Source organism: Panthera tigris, chromosome B4, assembly GCF_018350195.1.
Source record: "Panthera tigris isolate Pti1 chromosome B4, P.tigris_Pti1_mat1.1, whole genome shotgun sequence".
NCBI classification, from domain to species: domain Eukaryota; kingdom Metazoa; phylum Chordata; class Mammalia; order Carnivora; family Felidae; genus Panthera; species Panthera tigris.
The window spans coordinates 102,771,342-102,791,560 of record NC_056666.1 but is presented as its reverse complement, the minus strand read 5'-3'; the positions used below and the strand labels follow the sequence as shown (position 1 = coordinate 102,791,560).

The 20,219-nt window shown below is 33.2% G+C and overlaps 1 protein-coding gene across 1 annotated transcript in view; it reads right to left on the bottom strand.

The window, feature by feature from the left end:
- Nucleotides 1-20,219, bottom strand: part of PTPRQ (protein tyrosine phosphatase receptor type Q) — a 199,313-nt gene that overhangs the window by 21,885 nt on the left and 157,209 nt on the right. The window contains exons 36-39 of the mRNA XM_042990863.1: nucleotides 10,296-10,322; nucleotides 9,556-9,637; nucleotides 6,113-6,203; nucleotides 1,092-1,168 (exon numbers count right to left, since the gene is read on the bottom strand). Of these exons, the coding sequence (XP_042846797.1) occupies nucleotides 1,092-1,168; nucleotides 6,113-6,203; nucleotides 9,556-9,637; nucleotides 10,296-10,322 (277 nt within the window). The remainder of the gene's footprint in view (nucleotides 1-1,091; nucleotides 1,169-6,112; nucleotides 6,204-9,555; nucleotides 9,638-10,295; nucleotides 10,323-20,219) is intronic.

The following is a 20,219-nucleotide window of genomic DNA, read 5'->3' as shown; positions in this document are numbered from 1 at the left end:
TTTCCATATACCTATGATAGGGAAGAGCACTGAGAAGTCAAAGAGCCATGGAGAAGGAGAGGAAGCCCTAAAAACACATTGGTTTCATTCCATTTTCAATCCAATGCAGCAAGCTTTTATTATCTATGATGTGCCAGATAGTTCATTAGGCATGCCACAAAATTCATCCCATGTTGGTTCATTTATGTTCTTTTATATTTTTATATTATTTTTATGTTTATTTTTGAGAGAGAGAGAGAGACAGAGTGCAAGCAGGGGAGGGGCAGAGAGAGAGGGAGACATGGAATCCAAAGCAGTCTCTAGTCTTAGCCATCAGCACAGAGCCCGACGTAGGGCTGGAACCCACAAACTGTGAGACCATGACCTGAGCTGAAGTTGGACGCGTAACTGACTGAGCCACCAGGTGCCCACCTTTTTTTTTAATGTTTATTTATTTTTGGGAGAGAGAGCATGAGAGAGCGAGAGGAGGAGGGGCAGAGAGAGGGAGAGAGAGAGAATCTCAAGCAGGCCTTGCACTGTCAGTGCAGAACCCAATACAGGGCTTGAACCCACGAACCATGAGATCATAACCTGAGCTGAAATCAACAGTCAGAAGCTTAACTGACTGAGCCACTCAGGTGCCCCTCATTTATATTCTTTGAGCAGGTACAATGGAGTGCACATTCTCCAGGTAGCTGAGGATAAAAAGTAGAACATGACATCATAGTCCCATTGAAGGACTGAAAACCTAGATGGGAAGAAGAGCATGCTATTTTTATATTATATGGACATAACTATCTATTTGACTGATTTTTTCTTTGTAAGAGAGATTGACAGAACTTTTTATGCACAAATAATATACTGACAAATATAAAATAGTGGAAAGGTCTGTGTCACTTACTAGTGACATGATTGTTGGTAAACTGCAATCTCTATTAGGAGCCTCCATTTCCCCATCTATAAAAGGGAGGTACCTAGTGTTGTTGTGAGGGACTGGCACATTAAAATCCATAGAGTTTATAATTAATTTCTTATTTAAAATAGTTGGAAGAGTAATATAATTGAAGTATTTATGTTTTATAAGAATATAAAACAAAAAAATGGTGACTTACAGAAACATAACTGGCATTAATATAATCTGATCCTGGAATACTAGCATCAGCTATCAGCTTCACTCTGTTATTATTATCTAGAGGAAAATATGAGACATTAATGCTAATTCATTTTTAAAATTGCCACTACTTTCTTTCCTATAAAAATAATACAAAGAAATTCATGACATAACATCGAACATTACAGATAGCCATAAAATTAAAGAAGTTCCCTCTTATCTCATACTTCCACTGCCCAGAGACAATGACTATTAATATGTTCTTGTACATACTTCCAGAATCTTCTGTACATATTCATAAAAAAATAACCACAAATGGAATTATTGTGGTTAAAAACCACAAATTTTCTGCAATTTTTTTTCATTTACCTATGTTTGTCTTTCCATATTATCATGGACAAAATGTCTAGCTCATTATTTTAAACATATGGTATTTCACGAATGATTGGATATATTAATTTAACTCTTATGATGATTTAAATTCATCTCATTTTGTTATTGCAAAATGCCGAATAAATATATTTAAACTATTTGCAGTGTATTTGTAGAATGCATTACCAGCAGTAGAATTCCTAAATCGTATTGCGCATTTCAAATTTTGAAAGATATTGCCAAACTGTTCTCTAATTATATAAGTTCATACTCCAAACAAAAGTGTTTGAACAATTCTGTTTCCTCTTATTTTCACTACCATAAGATATTATTAAACATTTTAATTTATGATATTTTGGTAGATACAAATTTATATCTCATAATATTTATTTTTATTTCCTTAAATGTGAATGTAATTGATCTGAGGTTATTTGTTTGTGTATTGGCCATTTTAAATAACTTTTTTAACTGACTTTTCATATTATACTATTTTTCTATTAAAAATATTTTATAATGAAAATATGCTTACATGTATTGAATGAAATTTTCTTCTTGTCATTTATTTTAGTCTATCAATCAATGGAGCTGCTAGCTATCTTGCCATACATAAAATTTACATGTTTTTATAATCAAATTTCTAATTATTTTTCCTCATGGAATTATGGCTTCTTGTGTCATTCATACAAAGGTGTCGGTCACATCAATGTTTTTATTTGTACAAATTCATTCATAATTTCTTCTAGAACTTTAGTGGGTTTTTCTGCTTTTGTTTTAACTATTTCAATCTTTGATCCATTGGAATTTATTATTATTTTTTATGGAATGAGCTAAAATATATTTTTTATTGTTTGTTTCTTTGTTGCCATTTGGAACAACAGTCTCAATTTGTTAACATTCCATCATTCCCCCTTACTCAAAATACTACTGTTATTATACACTAGATTTCTCTATGCATTTAGGCCTATTTCTGGACTATTTATTCCTTTCTATTAATTTTTCTGCCTATTCTTTCTTTAATACCAAACTTTTAATGATTATTCTTTAGAATATTTTAAGATCTGGTAAAACTAGATGCCCCTAACCATTATTCTTTTCAAAAAAGGGGTTCAAAATTATTTTTTGTGAGGATATTTACCACGTTGGTATTACAGTCAGAATGTCCAGTGCTAATTTTAACTAGTCATGAAAATGATACAAAATACCATTACTACATCTTTATTTTGAAGTTGTTTTTTTTTTTTTTTTTTTTTCCTAATCTCATGAGGAAGACACTTTGTAGTGGAGGAACAATTGGTAAATGGCTTTGGGTTTGAATTCCAAATGAATCATCTGTTATCTACCATATAAATGGACTTGGGTGAATTCCTTAACTTCTCTTCTCCTTCATTACCTAAACTATAATATATAGTTATAATATTTATTTTTAGAATTTTCTTGAGGAAAACTTACACGAAAGCTTCTGAAACTTATAAAGCTGAGTAGAACTTGATACATGCTCTCATGTTCTTAAAGCTTAAACACATGTTACTTGTTAAATGACTATGCTGCATCGTTAGAGTTAAAATGACCTGCCCTATAGGTTTAGAGATGGGGAATGTTTAAGCAAATTTATGCAAATGATTTATGCCTCAAAGACTTTGAATTTGGTGTGCTATAACTATTTTAATGACCTTGTGGCTAGTCCTGTAACTTAGGAAGGGATCCCATCAGGTTTCTATTCACTTGATATGCCTGCTTATAACTATCTGAGTCAACAGCAAGCTAAACTTTTCTTCGTGGTGTTGGAACATTTCTGAAGGTCATAGTGTCCTGTCAAACAGAGATTTGGAAATCTCTTTTGCAAGCATTTGCTGCTAATTCTAGTACCTTAAAGCCCTGTAAGCTAATATCTTCTATAATGCACTGTGATATTTGAAATCCCACTTCCTACATTACTCAGGGGAAACAATGTACTTCACTAAGCTGGCTCAAGCTAAAATTCAGAGTCTATTAAAATGAATTCATTCTCTATGGGAGAAAAAAACGTTTCTTCAGCTTAATGGCTTCTCTGCGAGCACAGCGGGAGAATATATTTAGTTTAAACATCTCATTTCCTTGTACTGTGTGTGTGTGGCAGGGGTACGCTTACCCATAGAGGTGGCTGTGAGTTTATAGCTCGCCTTCTAACCCAGGTTAGGGAACTGTGCTTGTTATGTCCAGACTATAGACCCTAAAGTCCTGTTACTAAAGCTTATTCACCAAGAAAGTTAGTGGCTTTTAAAAATAAGCAATCTATTATTGATTCAACAATCATAAGCACTAACATTGAGAGCATGTTCCAGTACTGTGCAGAGTGGGTTAAATAATTACTCCATTAATCCTCACAGTAAGCTCACGAGGTGGACACCACTGAATGGTACATATAGTCACTAAGGCTGTTAGTAGGTACACAGGATTGCAGCCTAGCAAGTTTCATTGGAGCCCACACATTCTTAGCAGTTTTACTATATGCAGGCAGTAGGTATTCATTGAATTAATTAATTATTCTAATAACATTTTTGAAGAATAGAGAAATCTACCTAATAAAATTATTTCTTATAGGACCTCCAATTCTCTAAGAGGATAGTTAAGAAAAAATTTTCCCCTACAAATCCATGAAAAGATATTGAATGTGGATGTAATACATTATTTGAAAAAGTGCCATAAATTTTTCTGGACTGAAATCAAGAAAGCAGAAAACAATTAGACATTGTCCATTTGCCTCTAGTAAAGGTGGAACATGCATGAAATTCTAATTATGATATTCCAAACATCCTTGATGTGTAATCCTACCATTAACAATTATTTTTTGTCTTAGCCTCAGATTTGAAGAAATGGGGCAATCATACTCCTCAAATCTTCTTGTTTTTTTTTATTTACTTCCATTGACCACTCTTATTCTCTTCCTGTCTTATAAGTAATAAAGCTATGTGGTCTGACTTTTATTATAGTGATAATGTGAATCCTGATAATAATGCACTGGGATCTTAATAATAAAAGATTGAAATGTCACATTTAAAAAACATTTTGCTAACATCTCAAATTTCTACATATTTTCAATTAGGTGCCCTTTGATCTTTGGAAATAAGTTAGCCATATTTGGTTTACTTATTTTATATATACTGATGGATTAAAAATCACTTCAGCCAAATATATGAATGTAAATAGATATGAAATATTCCATAATAACTGTCTTTCAATTAGATTATAGTATTCATTTTCACTGAAAAGCATTGAATAGGAATGGAGCAAACAAGTATGGAAGAAATATAGATAGAGACAAATATAAAAATATGAGAAATTCCCTATCTCTTAAACTTATAATGCATCTGACCCAGGTTAACTCTCTGAAAGGGAAAACAAAAGGATCCACTGAGAAACACAGACATTTAGAGATGCAATACTAACATTCAGTCATTCCTACAATAGTGTCTGATTTGTCAACTTGCTCCTAAAGTCATTCACGTATTATTTGCTTTGTTCCAGAAAGGATTTTGTGTGATTAAGGCTATTTGCATTTTCATCCTATCCTAATTCTTGGGAATTAGCAGATTCCACTAGATGACTACTTCCTATATCACGTTTCCCTAAATTTGTTTACTTCATGCCTCAGTTATCCTCCAGTTATAGAATATCAGAATTTGGTCCATGTCTTCCTATCAACATCCTTTATTATTTTACACTCTGCGAGTGTATCCTTCTCCACGTCTGTGTCTTCCTAGACAGAAGAGTTCAATTTTTAAGTAAGGATTTTACCAATATAGAACATAGAAAAATATATATATTACTATTATACTATTATATATTATATTTGTATATTGTGTATCATTATAATACATAATATTATATATTATTATATATTAGAATATTTTAAAATTAGGAATATTTAAAAATTCTAGATTTTGAAACAATATTAACAATATTTCAGAACACCACAAATAGCACTTGTTTATTTCATAGTACGAAGTGAATTGTATCAGAATACAGACAGTAGGCACACGTGTTCAAAATATGTAATATCAAACATACAGCTATTATTAACAGAGGAATATAATTATTTTTCCTTTCACATCGCTGCTAATTCTTAAAACAACAATGCAGTTTCTTTCCTCATTGATTGAAAAATGAAGTATGGCTTACTATGGTGAGACACAACCCTGCCTCCTTTGTAAAACCAATCCTGGTAAGCATACGTTTACTCCGATCTTCGGTGAATAGTTTGCAATGCATTTTTTTATATTCCGTAAGAAAGCACTGCCCTGCTTTTAAGGGAAACTAATGCACAAAGTTACATGTTTCTCTTTTCATTTGAGAACTGGATCTGTAGGAAGATGTTAGAGAGGTTCCTTACTTGGGTTAAATTACAAAGCTAAGAAACTATTAGCTCTACAGTTTCTTGCACCTGCATAAGCGAACCTTGTGTGAACAAGCTGAAAATCATGTATGTTAACTTCAATAAATATTAACAAAGCAAAAGAGATACAGTTTGAAAATTACTGCTAATAAAATGCATTATTGTAATCTGATGAATATGTAATATAATAAATTTAAGAAGTAAAGATGCTAAGATGCATTTGGTACTCATTTTAAAACATTTTGCAGGTCAGAACCAGAGGCAGTAAGTGCACATACATGGTTTTATATTTGGAAAGCGGTTTTTTGCTCTGTTCCAAGGCAGATCAGCATCAGTTGAAGAAAGATCCTGAAGAAATTTTGGTAATTCCTGTGGAATGAAGTTATTTCACAGTTTAGATTTATTTCAGAGGAAAACAAGAAATTCTACTTAATAAAAGACTATTCTTCACTCTAAACCCTTTTACTTTTAAATTGAAAACACCTCTCATAACTGCAGAAACAAGATCAAATTAATAGTAATGAACTTATATAAATGTTTACTGAAAATATTCTGAAAAAAATTGGTCTTTTGGACTATTGGTCTTTCTGGGATAATTTCTTTGTATTTTGGGAAGCTCTAAGATGTGGCAACCATGTTAATAATAACCCTGCTCCATACTTCACTAATGGTTTCATCAGGTACACACTGAGTATTATTTAATATTTTAATGTCTACTTAGTAGGGGAAGGGAGTTCAGTGATTTATTTTTTGTTTTCTCTCCTCGGGCAGCGTGATTTCATGCCTGTTAATTGGTACAACACTGGTCAGTTTAAGAACATGTCAAAGGTCAATTCCTGTTCTCAGTAGGCATTGTTAAATCGATACTGGAACGCAAAGGTGCGATTAAGAATTATCAGACACAGAGGAAGGGTCAAGGAGATCCATTATTGACATTTTGATAAAAGATCATGATATTATCCACTCATCATTAAAAAAGTTGGTGCCAGAAAACGTGTTCATTATTTTGTTGACCTGGTGATTTATATTTACAAAGTTCACAGGTTTTCAGTTTAGAAATAAGTCTCAACTTGCCAAATTCCTTAAAAAGTATTAAAATTTGTGTTTTTACAACTTTTTCAACATCATTATAAATAATTTCTTTTAATTAGGTAATTCTCCCTTTCCCACTTATTTTTCCTCAAAAAGAAAATCCGGACAGTCTTTTGCATATGGATATGGGTTAGAGGAAAGAAACAGTGTAAGCATCTGAAATCTCATGTGTTGGCACAAAAGTCTTAGAGAAAAAAAAATTAGCCAACTAGGGAATCCCAGAACAGCTTCCTTGTGTCAAGGTGTCAGGAGTATATGTCAGTATATTCGTAACAGACAATGAAATAGAGGCAGAAAAAAAGGTGAAATGGAAATCATCTGAAAAGTGGTACTTCTATTCTGTAATTTTTTCACATAGTAGTTTCCACTTACAGATTTAAATGACTGTGGCCTTGATAATTAATACCCAATTACCAGGTTGACTGTTTGGATAGTAATGTTATACTTGGCAGCCTTTTTCTTATCAGGGAACATAGGGCCTCCACCATCCTATTCAGCATTTTCTCTTACTGTTTGCTCTTTTCATTGGGATCCTAGTTGAGTTGGACTGTTTTGCATCCTTAACCCTTCCCCCTTTATCTATCTGTTGGTCTTTTGCTTGTCCTAAAGTTCATCTCAAAGGTCACCTTTTTGTAAAGCCTTTTCTGACTGCTATCCAAATAGAGTCAGTTCTCACTTTTCCCTGCATATTTCTATCATGATACAGTGTATTTTTGTATTTTTTGTGCATGTCTTATCACAGTATGAGCTTCTTTTATGGTAGAAGTCATCATCATAATAGCTGATACTCGTGTCAGCCACGATTCTTAGTGTTACACACATTCAATTATGTTAGCATTCACGACTTAGTGAGTTAAATAGTATTATTTTACAAATGAAGATATTGAGGAACAGAGAGTTTAAGTGATTTGCCCAAAGTCACTTGGCTATTGAGTGTTGAGTTCATATATACATCAATATGCTAAATACAATGCCTATCATATAGTAGAAGCTTATAAATATTTAATGTATAAGTGAGTATGACCTGATTTATAAAGTTTATCAAATATGCATTTATTTATTAAAATATAATTTTGCTTTGAAAACTTAACGCATCATTAGGGGCGCCTGGGTGGCTCAGTCGGTTAAGCGTCCGACTTCAGCTCAGGTCACGATCTCACGGTCCGTGAGTTCGAGCCCCGCGTCGGGCTCTGGGCTGATGGCTCAGACCCTGGAGCCTGCTTCCGATTCTGTGTCTCCCTCTCTCTCTGCCCCTCCTCCGTTCATGCTCTCTCTCTGTCTCAAAAATAAATAAACATTAAAAAAAATTAAAAAAAAAAGAAAACTTAACACATCATTAAGATAAAAACAATTTTAAAAAGTTCCTTACATATATAGATATATTTATAAAATGTATAAAGTTTGCCTATATATTTATATAAAAAAACAAGTTCTCAAAACCATGATCTCCAAAAAAGTTGAACTAGAAACTTTCTCAACATAATACATGTGAAAATGTTATTGCTAATAAAACTTTTCATCTACTCAGTCATGCATAATGTAATTATATTCGCTCTTATTCTAGTGAAATTACACTTTTGCTCCTGAAAAATTGAGAGTTCTCGCTGTGTAAATGCTAAGAAAAGTTTTATGGTACCATCGATTTTGTTAAGTCCAGACCAATATTACTTAAGAAGCATAACCAAAGAGCTGTAGGAAATACCATTAATCTTCTCACATTTTGTTATTATTCCCTGAGAGGCTGAAATATTATAATCCTGAATTATTCAAGCCAATTGCTTAATTCTTTGTTTCATAAGTTCACACACTAAAAATTTCATGCAAAAAAAAAAAGAAAGTTTTTGGTGACATTTAGAGATCCGTTTTACTTATATAATACAAAATAACCAGCTAAGTTTGGAAAGATGCACACAAGTTTTAAAAAAAGCTTATTTATAGTTCTGATATACACCTTATGCATTATTATAATTTAAATTTTATAGGTATATAGAATGTTGAAAGCAATAAAATTAATCTTAACTTCTGAATAGTGTCAAAGTGGAATGTTCTTAACTTCACATATTTTCCATAATGTGATATAGTATTTATTTCATAGTAACTTAATAATAGGCCTCATAAAACGCAGGTATTTTTACCTTTTGGATAGTTCTAGAAATAATATGATTTTTATAGTTTCTGGAAACATCACGTTCTCAGGTTCATCCACATCACTAACATAAACTAAGCAGGCAAAAATGGAATTATTTGGTCTCTAAATCTAAAATAATTATTTAAATATTAAAACCACATTTAGAGCATAACCTAAGTCTCACAAAAACCAGTGAATACAGCATTCCAGATTCTCATCCATCTGGATGAAAGAGCAGAGAAGAAATGAGGCCAGGTTGCCATTGCGGGGAAGGTCTGAAGCAGAGCACCTTTTCCTCACACAGTAGGTGAATAATTCCATTCGGGTTGCACCAGAGGCCACCACGTGTAACATTACTATCTAAACAATCAACCTGGTAATTGGGTATTGATTATCAAGGCCACAGTCCTTCATGGCCTTGCTTGCTTAAAATGGACATGAAATGTGACACATGAAACGACTGGAGGTCTGGCAATGTTGTGACAACTGCTAGTAACATACCGAAAATTCTTCTTGAAACTTTAGGTTGTTGTTTGTGCAAAGCTCTTCAACATGTTGCAGGAAGGATTTCTTGCTCACCGGCCTCCAAGCAAAGAAAGGTATAAATATTATCACGTTAGATTGAGTTCTTTCGCTTTAGCATGGCACTGGCTGTACAGTTAATGAGCCACAGAACAACAGACATTTCAAAACCCATAAACCACACAGCCCTTTAAAGTCACTCTGTCATATTTACAAAATTAACTTTTCCACTGTAAGTTTGCTTTCTTTGTCTCCTGGCACAAAATTCTTTCAATTTTCAAGTGACTTTCGATGAATGATTTCATATTTTAATGAAGAAAGTTTTTCAAGTAAATATAAGGGCATAAAGTTATCATTGAATCCTAAAGCACATAATACCTCTTTGTCATACAGAAAACATTTTATACATTACAAGGTTTTAGAAGATATAAAATATTGCAGTGACCTCATTCTCATAATGACATGGTTTTTAAACCCTAAGGAGTTTAAATATCCCCGTATTACTTCCCAAGCTAAAATACAGACATGCAGGCTTCGCCCCAGAGAGAGAGAAAGCATTTCTCCAGTTACCATGCAATTAGTCATGCTTTTATGATTTATATCCAGCTTGGAGGTTTTTCTAGCAAACATACAAGAAAGGAACCACACATTAAGATTCATTGAATCAGTGAATCTAGCATTGATATTCAAAAAGAAGAAAAGATATTTAACAAACTTACTTGATGGATTTTCTATAACTAAGTAACCTGCAACAGAGATTGTGTTAAATGCATTGTAAGTTGAGGGTATAGTTCTTTCTAAAAGACTTCTAGACTAAAATCAGAAAAATATAATAAATCGGTAACGTATGATGTGTTATCCCTTTAACTGATAGGTGATCGTTATTTTAAATTCTATTTCAGTTGTCTAATATTTGGATCTAAATATGGCCAAATAATAACTTAGTTTCTCTCTCAAGCTAAGGCACCCTTTTATGCTGTTAGGCCTTTGGAGTACTGTGTTAAAAACAGGTCTTTTTTAAATTTTATTTTATATATTGCATAGTATTTAGGGTCTAAGAGAGTTAATGTGGATTAAAAAAAATATTTTCTTTGTCCACAGAGAGTGCTTAACCAGGGAGAGTGGATCTTTGAAAAATGACATCATATTGCTTAAATTTTATTTCATGAGTGAGTTTTGATGAGTATGTAACCATAAAAAATCACAATTCTTTCAGTTACTTTAGACATATCTCCTGTGACACTTCATCGGTCCAATTATTTATACTCTGAAAAAATCTGAAATAATTTTTTGCAGCTAAATAGACTATGCATCACACACAAATTCAGAGATGGGCACATCTTCAATAACACATTTGTCATGCACAATTAGCACCGCAAAACCACAAAAGGCACAAAGTATAATGAAATAAAATGAATAACATATAACTTTTTCAAAGTTTTAAAATTTAAATATTATCAAGGATGATTTTGCTGTATTCCTTAAATGAAGAATATTTATAAGAAGATGTGGTTTTGAGGTAAAGAATAAATGAAAGAAAATAATTAGATTGAAAGATGCAGCATAAAGAATACTATACAAATAGTCTCAAAGGGGTGGGTTCAATGAACAAAAAATGAGTCAAAAAAGTTCAATTTATTACAATATAGGAACTGGTGAAAAATATGGGGGTGCAGGAGCAAGTACTACCAAGAAGAATGAAAGAATTCTTGGCTAATGCTTTAGGTGTCCCCAAGGAGAAGAAGGTATCTCCCAGCTTCTTAGGGTATAACCTCATAGAGCATACCATTATCAAACACGGCATCACAGTGATAAAACAGCAATGTTTGAGCAAAGTCTCCGTGGATGAACTTGTAAGCTTCCCACGATATCCTAGAGTGATTCTAAGAATGCAACAGAGAAATTTTTAACCAAATGAATATGGAGATGACTGAATGGGCTATTGAATCAGAATCTTTGATTTGGGGTTTAGAAAAGAAAGACAGACTATCTGAATTCGAGGCTCTGGAAATACTTCTTATATAGCAACAGATGCAGTGGGGACTGGGGCAACAATCGATCCCTGTTGGAAATAATTACTCTTCAGCAAAGACCAGTAAGAAGAAAATATAATCATGGGCTAGACCCATACTACCCAAGTTCCCTTAGATGCCTGTTGCCCCGATGCTTTTATGCCACAATATTCCTCAGAAACAGGAAAAGCAAGGGGTTAGGTTAGGCATTCCTGCTTAACTGAGCTTAAGATAGAAATATGAATGAGACATTTGAATTAGCAAGACCAATTTCCCTGCTACCACAGGGAAATGGAAATTCTTGAATTGCATGGAGATTGTTTTCATATCAACTTGTGAATGGTGAGATTCAAACATATTACATCTAATTTAATGACAGGCTCATGGCCCACCTATTTAAGGACAGTCAGACTGCCATCCTATAGTAGGAAGAGTCTCTTTTCCCAGAGAATCCAAAATTATTTGAGGCAGTATTGGCAAAATATTTTTACTGAGCCATCTAGAATCTAAAGTAGGGCTAGTTTCTGCACAGCCATCAATAAGGTATTTGAAGAATCAAAATATGTTCATGAAGTCCTCAAAATACATTAAACATGAATAATCATATTAAAATATAAATGAGCAAGAAATAGTTGAACCACCAATTATTCACATCCTGGCTCTTATTATCATTAATGATTTATATTTTCACTTAGAAATTATAATTAATTTAATAAAAAGATGTTTCTTTTATCAATTTATTTACAGTGAAGAATACTACAGAAAGTTGCTTTTTTTTACTATTATTTTATCTTGCAATTGAAAGATCTCTGTAAAGATACTAATTTTATTTTTTAAAATTTATTTATATTTATTCATTTTTTAAAGTTTATTTACTTATTTTGAGAGAGAGAGAGAGAGAGCAGGGGAGGGGCAGAGAGAGAGGGAAAGAGAGAATCCCAAGCAGGCTCCATGCTGTCAGTGCAGAGCCCAGCACAGGGCTCGATCTCACAAACCATGAAATCATGACCTGAGCTGAGATCAAGAGTCAGAAGCTTAATTGACAGAGCCATCTAAGCGTCCCTAAAGATATTAATTTTGAACTGTAACTGGCTATTAGATTCAGGTGAATATTTGTGAATTCTTTCCTTACTATAAAATATGATGCCTTTATTGGTTTTAAATATGGGCTCTAACAATTACTAGCTGGGTTACGTTAAGCAAGTTACTTAATCTTTCTGTGCCTCAGTTCCTAATTTGTAAAATAAGGAAAGCATATGTAAATCAAGGTCATATATGTAAAATGTTTAGAAATGCCCTTGGCTTTGGAAGCAATACATAAGTATTAGTTACTATCATTAGTATTAGAATTGCTATTTCTACTCTATTTTGTAAAACTCAAGCTCCTCTTACCCATCTGTCCTACAATTCATACTGATACAAAGGAAGAAATTTTTTTGTTTCTAAAAGAATACTTTATCTTAATTTTACTCAAAACTTGGTAGACTAGAATGTGCTAAATTAAGCAGCAAGATTTCCTATTTTATTCTTAATCAAGGTCTCAGCATAAAGAATGATCATAGATAAACAGACTTCAAATCTAAGCCTTGCTTTCTAGTTCTCAATTCAAGATCCCAAATACATCTCTAATAACATAAAGACTGTAATAATTCAGTTTTCACATTATCATGTGAAAGCATTTCTCATCATGCCCACATTTGTAATGTTCTTCCTTACAACTACCTTTCACATATCCTGTTTGTACTCCACATACTTTCTAGCATCCCTCCCTCTCAGTTTGTACCATTTCAGGTGTTTTACCACAACCATATCCTACTGATTCCTCAACAACTGATTCAAATGTTAACCCTTCTATGGACCTTACTCTGATCTGTTATAGAGAAAATAACTTCTTTCTATAAAACCAAATTTCTATGGACAGGTCACTAACCACTTGTATTATGGCTGTATAAGTACATGTATTAAGGATATACATGTTGAGGTTCATGTATACTTGAAGGCTGGGGCAGGATTAACACTTGGTTTTGCTATAAATCCCTTGTAACCTTATTCATAGTAGACAATGAATTAATCATCATTAAATATAAAACTGTGGATGCATTCAGACTAGGACACATAGAATGTTAAACATAAATACTCTGATTATTATGAGAGTATCTAAAGTGAATGAATTTTCCACTAAAATAGAAGGCAATTGAGAATTCTCAGAAGTTTTAGCTAAGTATGATCAATAGATGTATGAATAAACACTATATGAGTCTAACCAAAGCCATATTGGATCCCCTAACTAGAAGTTAACAGGAGCTAGATACCTCGTAGGAAATTAGATATATGAATAACAAAATCATCTTGCCTATACAACTAATAAAAAGATACACTTCAAAAAAAACAACTAAGAACTATTTTGGCTTTATTTTCCTTTGTATCACTCTCTTTTTCTAAACCTAGTCACTTTATGTAACCTATTCTTTACATTTGTATTTACGTAATATGAGAAACAAGACTTCTAAAGTCTAATTTTTATGTAATTTTCCAGTCTATGCTTATGTTACCAGTATGTGTGACCTGAAATTGAAATACCTATCTGGATGGCTTAAATTGAGAAGACATTTTGGCACACATTACCTGACTATTCAAATAAAAGATTTTTTGTTGTTGTTGTCTATAGTATCCATATCATTGCTTTGATACTTAGCTTCATATTATAAAGGTGCATTTTTTCCATTAAGAAATCGCTGCATTCTAAATTTTATTATAGGTTTTAAAGTCTGTTTTTATATAGGAAAAAAAATAAATTTGAACAATTTATACACGGAACTAGAAAAGAAGGTGGAGCATAATACACAAAAGCATTGACTTTTACTGATGAGAAAATTAAATTCTTTTAGGAAAAATTGTTTGTTTAGATAAACATAAAAAATACCTCATAGAAATTAACGTCAGCAATGTTATTTTAGAAGGAGTGTTATTTCCAAATCAAGTGATCTGTGAAGATATTTAAAGAAACTCAAATAGCAAGCTTTTTATTAACATTTTTAAAAACTTAAAGTGTTACATAGGGAGAATTTTAGACTGGTATGGTACACTTATTTTAACCCTTATTTTATTCACTTACAATGGTGAAGATACTGTCAAATTGTATTCAGTTCGTTATTACATAAATCAATTTGGGAACTGTCCAGATTTCAATAAGATAACTGACCACTTTCCAACAGGAAGGGCTAAACACTTCTTATTACATGAATCTTAGCTGTCTTAAATCCTATTCCTTTTTTTTGGAAAAGGGTATTATTTCATGTCTGGGCTCATTTTTTAAAAGTCTATCAAAAACTTAAATTCCACTCAGATTACTCTTGATAGATTCAGAGAGGAACCATTTATTTATGTTGGCAGTGGTGATTGAAGACCATATTGTCACAGAGACTCAGCTTTCTCTCAAGGTCAATTAGTTGAAATCTATAGGGAATTAAAATATAGTCCAAATAGAGAGCTATGGATGATAGCCTATAGATGAGCAGCTTAAATCAGCATTACCAGTGGCATAGGACAAATTGAGAAACCTCGTGTTTTCTACTTAGATTAAAAAGAAAAGAACCTCAAATTTTATTGCATTGGTTTAAACTATGTATTTGTCAAACTAACAACATACTTCATATTCAAATAAAATTTTGTTAAGAATCTTTCTGGTAAAATATCTTAATGAACCTTTCCAAGTTTTAGAAAATGTTGAGAGTGAATTTTTAATTTATAAATTTCAATCGCCATTAATTGTTCTAACACTTACATGTACTTCTTCAATGATATCCTATTACTTATCCACAACATTTACTATAATGATTTCAAAGGTGTCTTAAGTTTTGTCTTTTCCTATTGTTTTTATTTGTTTTAGGCTTTAAAAAGTATTCTTTCAGATCCTTCTTCATTGTTTTATCAAATCACCAACAATTCTTCTTTGGCCCCTAATATAAATTTAAACAATTATCCTAATCAATCCTTGAAAAGTTAAAAATATAACTACCATATGATCTAGCAAGTCTACTTCTAGGAATGTCCAAAGGAGATGAAAACACTAACTCAAAAAGGCATCTGCACCCCTATGTTCATGGCAGCATTATTTATAATAGCCAAGACATGGAAACAACCTAAATGCCCAGCAGAGGGTGAATGGGTGAATGGGTAAAGAAGTTGTGGCATGCATATATATATATGGATATATATATATATATATATATATATATATATATATATGGATATATATATATATATATATCTCCATAAAAAAGAGGAAATTCTACCATTTGTAATAACATGGATGGGTTGGAAGGCATTATGCTAAGTGAAATAAGTCAGAGAAAGAAAAATAGTATATGATCTCACTTATATGTGGAATCTAAAAAACAAATAAACACGAATCCATAGAGAAAGAGATCAGATTTGTGGTCACCAGGGACAAAGGGTGGAGGGGAGGGAGAATTGGAGGAAGGTGGTCAAAAGATGCAAACTTCCAGTAATACGATAAATAAGTACTAGGGACCTAACGTACAACACAATAACTATGGCTAACACTGCTATATGGTATATTTGAAAGCTGTTAAGAAGATAGATCCTAAGAGTTCTCATAACAAGGAGAATATTTTTTTCTTTTTATTGTATTTATATGAAATATATATATACAATTTTATTGTATCTATATGAACAAATATATATATTGTGGTAATTATTTCATAATATCTGCAAATCAAACCACCATGCTGTAGACCTTCAACTTATACAGTGAGCCATGTCCATTATTTCTCAATAAACTTGTAAAAAATGTTAAAAAAAATATTATCCTAACCAATAGCTGGTACTATACAGCTGACTCTAAAACCTCACCTTATAAGGTAAACACACCACTTGAATAAGTGGTGTAATATAGTTCTTATTTAATTAGAAAAACAATCAGTAAGTGATATCTAAGTACTTTCTCAGTATATTTCCTCATATCTGTAAAGATAAACAGGTTTAATAGGAGCTTAGCTATTTAAAGGGCAGCTCTTTGGAGGCATCCCTTCCTTTTTCATCCCAGTATGTCCAGTGTCTACAACAGTGCCTGGCACTTGATAGGTGCCTGACTGATCCTTCTTTTACTCAAACAAGATAAAATGGACTTCCAAATAGATAAGGAAAAGCAGCATTCTTCCTGACATAAAAGAGCCGTGAGAAGATTCCCAAGGAGGCAAGAGGTATATTTTCATTATTATGAAGTCTTTCGACATTAGCACTTTTGAAAACAAAATTCTTGACAGATGTTTTTTCTTGTCTACCACATATCTTAGATTCTAGCCATGGGCATAAGATTAGCTACCTCAGGCAAGAGGGCAGAAGGAGTAGACAGAGAAGCTGAAGAAATTGCTGACAGCTGTTTGAAGAGGTGGACACAGACTCTCAGTGAGAATTTAATGAAGAGGACACAGATGACATAATATCTAAAAAGAAGCACTTCTAGCCTGAACTATTATCAGCTAGCAAGGCAGGTTAGCACTGAAGTTCTTCAGTTAAGGGTTAGAAGGGAACCACAGAAAACTAAATTTGGAAGAAGACTACATCTACTTTAACAAATATGATTTATGAAGAGGTGTTCTATAAAGGTTCTGATGAATCCAAACTAATTAAGTTTACCTCTATCAAAGTAAGAGCTCTGACTAAGCTGGATACTACTGACTAATTCTAAGAGAGGACATTTGGTTGTGGAGGAGAAACAGTGAGGATTCTATAAAAAATGGAAGTATTCTTCTCTGAGGCATTAATGGCATAGAGCAAAAAAAGTAAAAGAATTCTGTTTAATGATGTCAAAAAAGGATATTTGGCAGGGGGCAGGGTTGCTCAACCAGGCCTCTTGTGAGTCTAGAATGCTGAGGGGTCAGCTTTGAGTGCTGGTTGGAGTTGGATATTTTATGTGTGATGTGATCACTTAAACCTTTAGCTCGACAGAATCTTACTTTGACAACTGAATCTGATCATGCAGGTCCTTTGAGGAAAACGTATTTTTATAAAACTATTTTAATTCTGTCAGTGGGAACTTGGCAATTAGTTTATATGAAGTAAAACAAGGTTACCTATGATTCCAAAATGCTGAATATGATTAGAGTAGAAATAGTCCTGGATTCCACTGTTTTAATCATGCTGAGTACTATTCATGATCAATGAGAATGTCAGGAGCCTTGGCCCCATCCAGGCTTGTGGTTCATGGGGACTGATTCCTCTGTAATAGATTTGGGATTTTGAAATCAAATACATTTTTGTTCTTTGCCTCCATTCATATTCTTTGCCTGAACAAACTGGTTATCTCTGGGGCACTCGATCAGTTGCTGGAGTCCCTGGTAATACTGACATTTTGCTATGCTACCCTCAGAATGCATAAAGCAAGTTTTGTGCTAGCCTACAGATGGCATTTCCAAGCATCAGAGGAGTGCCTGAAAGCATGCACAGTTGGCTACCCATTGGTTAGGGCTGAAGTACAGATTCCATGAAATGTGCCACTCTGTGTATGCCCCAGAGGCACAGAATGGAAAATTTCATCGTCTTGGTCTTTACAGATTGCCACCTGGAGTAGTCGAAATGAGCTTGTGTGAAGTGTGGACCCAGACTCCATCTGTCAGATGGAGAACGCAGCTTTGTATCATGGTAATAATAACACAAGATGCATGTGCAGAAATCTAGGTGAAAACCTATTTTACTATCAACTAACACAACATGAGAACACAGCAAATTCTCAGGACATGCACATTACGAGTCAATGTGCTTTTTGATAAGGTTAACTTTACCATATCAATAGCATGCAAATTATAGAGGATATATTGTACCTAGAAAGCATAGGGCTTTTTTTTCCTTTGGCTTTGGAAAAAATAGCACATTAAACAACAAAACGCTCAGTATAATACATTTAAAAATATAGAGCACACCAGCTGACAAGATGAAAACAATCACAACAGAGCTCTGCACCACCATAGTAACTTACTGGATGACAAAAATCTCCTTGCGTCTAAAGAAAAATGAAGAATATCTGGAAGTAAACATTAATTGTTTATTTAGTACACGAACACACTGGATTAGTTTTTGCTGCCACCAGCACATGAGCATTAACTGTCTTGAGCTTCATTCCACTTCAGGACATCTCTTGTCCTGAATTCACATGGTCAGACATTTCTTATCTGGATTCATGTATTTTTGCCATTGTTTGCAAAATGGTTTCAGATAGAAGAAAAATTAATGACCAGAGTCTGTCAAAGAACTGATGGCAATTAAAATGCTAACAATTTTACATAGAGTTTCATATATCAGTCAAATATTATGTATTCTTATTGAAGGACAGTAAGACTTGGACTATTAAAGAATTTTTAGCTTCTGCAAGTTTGAACCTAGACTAAAATGCCATCACTCCTTTGCCCGTTATCACTAACGGACAAATAATTTGAAAGAAGCAGGTCTTCCCTTAGAATCATTTCTCTGCATAGGAAAACTGCTTGAAGAAGGATACCATGGGGCCTTGTTTTTTTAATAGGGGTAATATTGATCTCATCTAGTACGCTTCAGAGTTCACACACACACACACACACACACACACACACACACACACACACAGATACAGGTGTACCTTGATAACCTCCAAATCAAACAAACCCAGGCTAGCATCATGGCTCTCTTATTTACTAGATCTATGACTCTGGACAGTTACTTAAATTCTCTAAATATCTTTTGTTTTTCATTTGTAAAATGGGATTAAAAGTACCCACCACAAAGGAAAGAGTTAAGTGAGATCATTACACACAGAATTTAACACATAGGAATTGCTCATAAACAGTAGTCATTATTATGTTAGCAAACCCTCTGTGTGAAGGTAGGTTGAAGTGATAATTTGTATAAAGATTGTAAATAACAATAACAATTCCAAATGTATTCTGATTTACAGTTTACAAAGCACATTCATAGAATTCTTTTAAATGGTAAGCTTCCTGAAGACATATACATTTAACAAAAATTCAACGCATACTTTTAAAGCTATGGAAGAAAGAAAGATACTCTTAAAGTAGCAATTCAGTTGTTTGCTTTATTTTGTTAGAATTTTAATTCCACTCATGATTGGGCCTTGAGTCTAATTAATGCACCATTACATTCACTCAAGTAAAACAGGCAAGATAATTAATATGGAATGATGCACACAATTGGGGGGGAACAGTTGAGGCTTGGAAGAAATTGAGTGTCAATAAAATACTTGTGAACATTCTGGTGGGTTGTTTAATTTTAAGTGTTATAACCCTCTTGGAAAAGGAGTTTGTATTGCAGTGAAATTAGTTAAAGTAAGTCACAGGACCTGCTGGTCTCTGCAACCTTGAAGATTCAGGTCTGCTTCACCTGAATGTTTGCTGATCTTGCCAATATCTCCTCCGAGAAACTTTTCTCACCTTCATGGGCTAAATGGCTGTGTTTCAAAGGAGCCATCACAAAATGTTTTGTTCATTTGCTTACAAATAACAAACCCTGAGGGTCATTTTCTAATCTGGTAAATATGGAATAGATGAGCCCAAAATATTAGATACTCTTCCTAAGAAATACATCTAGCATCGTCTCAACTTAAATATAAAATGTGCA